At 45.2% G+C, this 7,492-nt stretch overlaps 1 protein-coding gene across 1 annotated transcript; it reads right to left on the reverse strand.

Annotated features, from left to right (window-relative positions):
- Positions 1–315: 315 nt before the first annotated feature.
- Positions 316–5,355, reverse strand: LOC119452304 (uncharacterized). Its single transcript, XM_037714536.2, has 3 exons — positions 5,094–5,355; positions 2,476–2,587; positions 316–642 (listed from the first exon to the last, which is right to left on the reverse strand). The coding sequence occupies exons 1-3, from the start codon at positions 5,245–5,247 to the stop codon at positions 546–548; spliced, it is 363 nt and encodes a 120-aa protein (XP_037570464.1). The 5' UTR covers positions 5,248–5,355; the 3' UTR covers positions 316–545.
- Between the last annotated feature and the right edge of the window lie 2,137 nt (positions 5,356–7,492).

The following is a 7,492-nucleotide window of genomic DNA, read 5'->3' on the forward strand; positions in this document are numbered from 1 at the left end:
CGTTTTATTCATTTGTTTTACTTAAATTCTCCTGGTGTTTTCTTTTTTGTGCTTTTAATGTATGCGTGGCACCACCACTTCGGCCTTATGCTTGTTCCTGGACACTTTAAGCAAATGATTTATTGATTATTATTCGGCAATATGCAATGGGTGCTACACTGAAGAGAAGGAAGTCCACGACCTGACGACGACACGATAGCGAGTCGGCACGACACGATGGACGGACAGACACAACAAAACCAGATTCGTATGTGTAACTTGGTTCACAGTAAAATGATGAATCTGACAGCAGCAATAAAAAAAATCATTTATTAACAGCCACAAGCAGACAGGTTGACTCCTGAGAAGGTTGGCTCGGCCACCAGCACTGATGAAAAACCTTCCGCTTGGCAGTTTTACTCAAACGCAAAGTACATAGAAAGCGGAAAGAATATGATTACTCAATGGAAATGCTGTAAACGGTCACGTTTATTTTTTATCTATTCGTAGTTCCATTCACAGCCTTAGTGAACCAATTGCGCTCGTTTTAGCCAATGCTTCCGGGCTCAAATACCTCCACAGATGAGTATTGGACAGCAGCTTGGAAATGCTTCAAGCGCTGCCTCGAGTTCGCAGTTTTCAGGGACTCGAAAATCCCCGCATCTGCGACAAAAAAAAAAAAAAAAGAGAGAGAGAGAGAGAGAGAGAGAGAGACAAGAATGTGGCGTTTTTTTTTTTTAACTGTTTCAAACACCCCATTTTTTTTAAATATTAATTTAAAAAACTGTTCTTTCATTGGCTTGATTTTGTAAAGAGACATTTGCACAACTGAACACTTCCCGATTTACTTGTTAATTAAAGTCTCCTACACGTTTGACAGTCTAACCTACTTCTCAAAAGGTGCTGACAGTTTCTGAAACCTCGGGCAAATGTTTGCATTTGGTTGTTCGAGATATTTCTCTCCACTGATGCCTAAATAACTGTGCGTATTCAGAATGTATTTTGTAGAAGCCAATGAGAAAAGCACGTTTTTTGTTACTGTTCTTGTACGGTGTGTTTCTTGCAGTGCGAAGCTCAAACAAAGTACACACCTGCCGCTGCACAAGAGGCGTGCCTGTGGTCCCCCATCACGAGAGGCTAGTCGCTGTCAGCGAACACAATGCCCTTCGTTTGCCGTCTCGGTGTATGTAAGAAAGAAACGTCACTGATTTTGATCTGATTTGGTTGAACAGTGGTTGAAAGGCAACGCGAGGTGGCTTCAGTTCGTGTCTTCTATGTTCAGTTATGTATGAACCCAACATACAATTAATACAAGGAAAGCAGGAGGGGACATTAAATGTCTTAATTAAATTAACCGAAATTTAGAAATACTGATAGATAAGGTAAGTGAAAGTGTAAAAGAAGACAACCTGCCGCCAGTGGGAGCCGCACCCATCACCTCCGCCTGACACGCGCGATGCTCTTTCAAGTGCACTACAGCTGCTGATGTCCCGCCGTCCACTTTCATGGGTATTTGTCTATGTGTACTAAAGCTAGTTCTGGGGGTGTTAGCCAGCGCCATTCACTAGTAACGGTGGCCGTGACAGCAGGTTTGGAACAACCTTCATGGCCTCCAAGATTGCAGCGGCGTGCCCGTGAATCTAGGAGGTCATACATCTTTGCATCACAGTTGTCTGATCGCAGACATAAGCTACCTCAAAGCTATCAAGGCTGCCCGAATCGAGACCTTCGCTACGTAATGAGCGTGAAGAACCAAGGGCAACCACGGGGCTAAATTTTTTAATAAGAATCACGTGACAGCTTCATCGTATGTTTGCTTCATACTGTCGTTATTAACCAAAAAATCAAAATTGGTTTTACTGATTCTTCCTGTTTCATTCTGGAAATGCGTTTCATCTACGACTTCCTCCAATTAAACATGGGGTATTTGAGACAAAGACGATAGATATTCATGGCCAAAATTCATTGTGGCAGCCGCATATGTAAAAAACTGCAAGTAGGCGCTTTATTTAGCATTATTTTAATAGTTAACCTTAATCAGTAAAACTATGAAGTAATTTCGGCTCGTATTTCGCATTTGCGGAATTTAATTCTTAATTCGGTTAGTTTTCCATGGTACGTGCACTTTGAAACTTTGAAAACTTCAAAGTCATGGAACATGATTTCATTTTGAGATATCCGCCACAACACCACCGTTTCTGGCGTGAGGATTCCCGCTAAGCAAAAATGCCTTGAACATTTATCGGATTATACGCTGCAGTTCCAATACGTGCAGTAAAGTTACAGGCGAAAAAGTCAATTAGTGAAGTTCAATCCAGAAAATCAGCTTATTGTCGATCATCGCGGAACTTGTGACGTCTTCCACGTCTACGAATTCTCGCTGGCAGAAGGTATCATTTCATATCGAGCCATTATTTTTAGTAGTTTAAGGCAATGAACGCTATAACACTGCCGTACGTATAACACTATTCGCCACCCTATTCGAGAGCAGCCAACCTTTGAATGGTAAGCGTGAAGTTTTCGGCGTCGCATGTCCAGGCCTCACAGGGCTCTTTCATCAGGTTCAACGTGGTCGGTTCCAGCATCAGCCCACCGTACGAGCATTTTCCTGGAAAATGAACACCAAGAGTTGGCCTGTGTGTAGAACGTCAGCATCGAGTTCACAACATTCATTTATATACCAAAATATATATTACTCAGGCTAAACTAAATTCATTTTCCACAACAAGTACGGAGCCTTTTACGCCGGTCTCGGAACTCAATAAGATGCCCTTACGTCGCCCTCAAGAGAGAGAGAGAGAGAGACGGGGACTTTTTATTTGCAGAGGTGAAGAGGTCAGCCTAAAGGATATATGCTTCTGACTTGCTGCTATATCACACTAAACATTTTTACACCTTTATGAGTGTATAAAGGGTGTTTGGTTGTCCTAAGGCTAACACCCTCACGTTTAAGGGTATGATTAAATCATTTGCAGCGGCCAATGAAGTTTTCTTGTTTGTCGACTTTATATAGCAAGTAAAAATGATGATAGCTGCGATAGACGAGACAAAAGTGCCTTAAATAAACTTCTTTCAATGCTATCGCTGCCAAATTCTCTTGTCAGATATTTCTGTGTATTAAAAATTGTCAGAATTATTACGCAGCTTCCAACTACGCCTTTTCTCATCACACGTGTAGTTGGAGCTGACTGTCTGTGCAACGCATTTTTAGAGCCCTAAAGATGGAGGTGTTGTAATTTGGACAAGAAAAACCCTTAAGGCTGTACAACATTTTAGAATGTAGTTGGAAAGGTGAAGAGGTCAACCTAAAGAACATATCCTTCTTACTTGCTACTCCCCCACGTAGGGATGGGGAAAATGTGTGAAGCATGAACGGAAGAGGTACATGATGGTAAAGGGTGAAAATGAAACGAATTTATGATGTCACATACAAGCAGTAACAATGCTTTAGGCTAATGAAGAGTAGCCATGATCTGCACAACCTGCAGTACTTGATTCATAACGCAAAAAATGTAAGGCGTGCAGACACAGACACAAGAGAAGTGGACAACACAAACTCTTGTGTCCGTGTCTGCACGCCTTACCTTTTTTGCGTTATGAATCCTTACCAACTAGCTCAGCTTTCTGTCGTTCTAAGCTGCAGTACTTGCACTGCTGTATTAGCCACAGGCATGTGCAAACCAGCAAATAGCTGCTGCAAGTCGCAGATAATTTGCTTTAGCATCATCGTAACGTGACAGTCCAACGCTGAGCTCTCGCTGTGCTGTCGTCGTTCGGACTGAGGTTCGAAGCTGCAGTTCCTTGAAATAAAAAAGGACTCGGCGTCTGCAAGTCTATATATGCTGCTGTTTACACGAGGCTGAGCTTTCAGGAATGAAAAGCCTATCTTCAGCCTTTGTTCAAGTCTGCGCAAACCTCCAGGTGGCACATCCGTTTTTGGTGTCCGTGCAAACCTCACGTAGAAACTTCTTAAGGTCATCTTTGATTCCTCACCTCCATAATATAATGAGCTTGCTAGTTCTCGGTTGAATAAGTTCGTTCCTTTGCCGAATCTCACGAGATAAGGTCGCGCTGTGCCGAATCATAGATGGGACATTTCGTACCAGAAGACACTCTAAGCACACTGGTTTACCGTTCGGCGGTAAATAAATGTGGTCTGAACCTATGACGTCATGGGAAAATTAAATTGAAAAATTAAGTAGCCTTACGGAGTGTACGGCTCATGGTGTTATTCCCCAAATGACGGGCATACCACTCATATACCAATCACAGAGCATCAAAAAAAATAATAATAATAACATTAGAAGTACCAGTAACTATCACTAGAAAAAACAAATATTGTTACAATTATAGGATGCTGAAACAAAAATTCAATCCCAGGATCAAAATACAATGAATATTTAATTCAGAATACAAATCACTATAACAAGGCGAGAAACTGTCATGTGCTTAGGCGAGGTCGTTTGAACCTCGTAAAAGTGACATGTTCCCCCAAGATAAATGAATATTTAGAATATTAGGTATCTATAGTAAACTATCGTGCAGGAAAACACATAGTGCGGGCTCAGTTTAGCATCCCTGCGACTGAGTAGGCAAGCAATCTTCATCGACAGAAGCATAGTGCCTTGAACTGAACTGCTACATTTGACTTTACTTTTTTTATTACTTTGTATAACTTTACTGCATGCTGAAGAAAAATGAACAGCATACAATGCGCCTATCACAACTAAACTTGCAGCGACATTTCATTCGCTCCAAATAAGGCTTTTCAATCGATTTCACATGGGCTATTGCATTATATTTTTTTCAGTGACTATGGTGGTGTGCTGCTGAGTGCAAGGCCACGAGTTAGATTCCCCGCCACGGTGGCCACATTCCGATGGGGGCAAAATGCAAAAAAAAAAAAAACTCTTCTACGTACATTTAGAGGCACGTTTAAAAACGGCCGAAGTTAATACAGAGCTCCCTAATATGGTGTCCCTTATAGACAGCTTATTGCTTTGAAAAGTTAAACCCTATAATTTGAGTGTATTAAAGTTTGTTCAGCGCTTCGTTCTTGTATTCTACAAAAGATTGACGGACTCTGTACGGCGGCACATCGACGTAGTTCTTACCGCCGATGACTCCGACGTCCTTGACTTCGATTATGGGCAGCGGACCGGGGAACGGGGGTGGGGCCTCGGCTGTCTCCGGTGGTTTCGTAGTCACGGTGTCCAGGGCGTAAACACCGACGAATACGAGAACCACGGCTAGCACGCTGTGCATCATTTTTGCGACGAACTCACCGACCTTAACGAGGAGAGACGTTCGAAGCCGAGTTTTTCTCCGTGATCGAATGGAGCGACCGCTCAGAGAGGCAAACTTGATGACGTCTTCCGAGTGCCCGGCTCATTACCGCCAGGAAGTTGAAGACTGCGTCGTCCGCAACAATCTATGCCGAGTACGTATATCCGGCTTCACTGTTCTAACAAGGCGACCTCGAGATACACTTAAGCTTGTTGCAAGGTACAGAATGGCAAAAACAAAGGAAATCAAAGGTCACTTCTGCTGTTGTAGATTTTGTTCTTGTTATTTTGCTTTTGTTTTAGTGGCTCCATCTTAATTAAGTGCAGCCTTCATTATTACTCCAGTAAACATTCCCTGTTGTATTCGAACATTGGCTTACGAATTTCTAGTCAATGCAGTGACGAACTGCACAAAAAAGTGCTGCTTTACTCAGAATTTTGAGGGAAGGTTTAGCTTTAGAGCCAGCGTATTCAGCACGACACGGTGTGCAAGACCGACGAACGTCTTGATCCCATTAGAACTGCCGAGCTCGGAGCTGACAAATGCGCCATCGTAAGATTTCTGCTAGAGAGAAAGAAAAAAAGAAGCTTTCTCTCTTTTAGAAACAAGACATTCATCTTAATCTAGCATTATTTCTTAGCAGGAAATATCTCTACTACAGTAAAACAGTTGTGGCGTTTTTGTAATGAAACGAAAATAAAAGGCGACAGAAAAGAAAAAAATAGAGGCAGTTTCACACTAGTGGGGCGAAGACTGGGCAAACAGCGAAGCTGGCGACCCACCTAACTTTATCTCGGTTCGGCCAAGTTTTTGCGAGGTTATGCTTCGAGACTCGGCCACGTTTTGTGCAAGATCCCTCCGGAATCATCGACAGCCCAAGGAGCAACGAACACTCGGTCATTAAAGTATATTGACGCTTCTGGACGCTCAAACGCTCTTGCTCGGTTTCGCGGGCTCGTAACTCTGGATCTTCTGCGAATCGCCGACGTTTCGCCGCCGCTTCGGTGGCGCGATACTCGGGATCGGACGGAAGTGGTCTCACTATCGAGTAGCGGCGCAGCGGCTTCCGCGCTGCGCTTCCTCTTTTGCGGGAGTGACACTCGTCTTCGGCCGCCCCATCTTCGCGGCGATGTGCTCGGCGCGGAGGTATATATCCCGTGGGTCGGCGCAGTGACGTCACGGCTTAGCTCCGCCTCTAGGCAGCCGCGGCAACCACTCCTCACGGCACGGTGACGTCATGGCTCGGCAAAGCTAAGGCGAAGCGATGCGGCGCGCGCGGTGGCGTCACGGCTCACGGCAGCTGTGGCGAGGCTCGGCACGGTCGGCTCAGCTTGGGCGAAGCGTTGCTAGGCGACGCATGATGACGTCATCGCCAGGCGGAGGTTTTGCGGCGCACACTCGACGGATCATCCTCGAGCTTAAACAGCTTCGCTAGTTCACATGAGGCATGTGCCATTGCGCTTGGACCCTTTCTGCACACCTCCAAGATCGGCCCAAATTTCAGGCGTACACCACCGGACTACCTCCAGCTTAAACAGCTTCGCTGTTACAAATCGTGCAGCGCTCATCTACGATGACTATCCAAGTGTTCAAATAAACGAAACGCGTCATGTATGACGTGTGTACTGTAGCCGGGGCTCCCCTCTTGCGCTTCGCTCTTGACACCCTGCAGCATCTAGCGGCGCCTCCCCCATCGCGAAGTTCGCACATATCCAGTGCCACATACCCAAGTGGGCGTCAAAAAGGTGAGGTTCGTTGAAGATCGGCTCAAAACATACCCGCCGGAACCACCTACATTTTTTAAACTGCAGAACCTTCGGAATAGGAACCGTAGGGCGGCGTCGACTCGACGCCACGCGCACTCGTTCGCACTCGTCGATTCATACGCCCCTCGATCTGCATCTCTAGAGATCCGCAGGCGCATATAGGGCGCAGCAAGTGGAATGTGCATGTCTAGAGCATTCTGGGAGCTGCCCGAGAAGAGCGGGACCACACTCGAGCGGACGCTCGCACTATTACAAGTTTATTTGTTTCACGCGAAAGCATTAAGGGCCCCGTGTGGCAGAAAATCCGGCGTCGGAGTCGGCGTAAGTGCCGGCGTCCGCGGCGAAGAAAATCATCCCGAACCACCCCGATCATACAGGCCCTCCACGTGGCGCAGAGCGCTGGTGAAATAATTGAATTTCTCAAAGTAAAATGCGTTATAAAAATCGTGAAGTACAACTTA

The sequence above is a fragment of the Dermacentor silvarum genome, chromosome 5 (genome assembly GCF_013339745.2).
Source record: "Dermacentor silvarum isolate Dsil-2018 chromosome 5, BIME_Dsil_1.4, whole genome shotgun sequence".
NCBI classification, from domain to species: Eukaryota; Metazoa; Arthropoda; class Arachnida; order Ixodida; family Ixodidae; genus Dermacentor; species Dermacentor silvarum.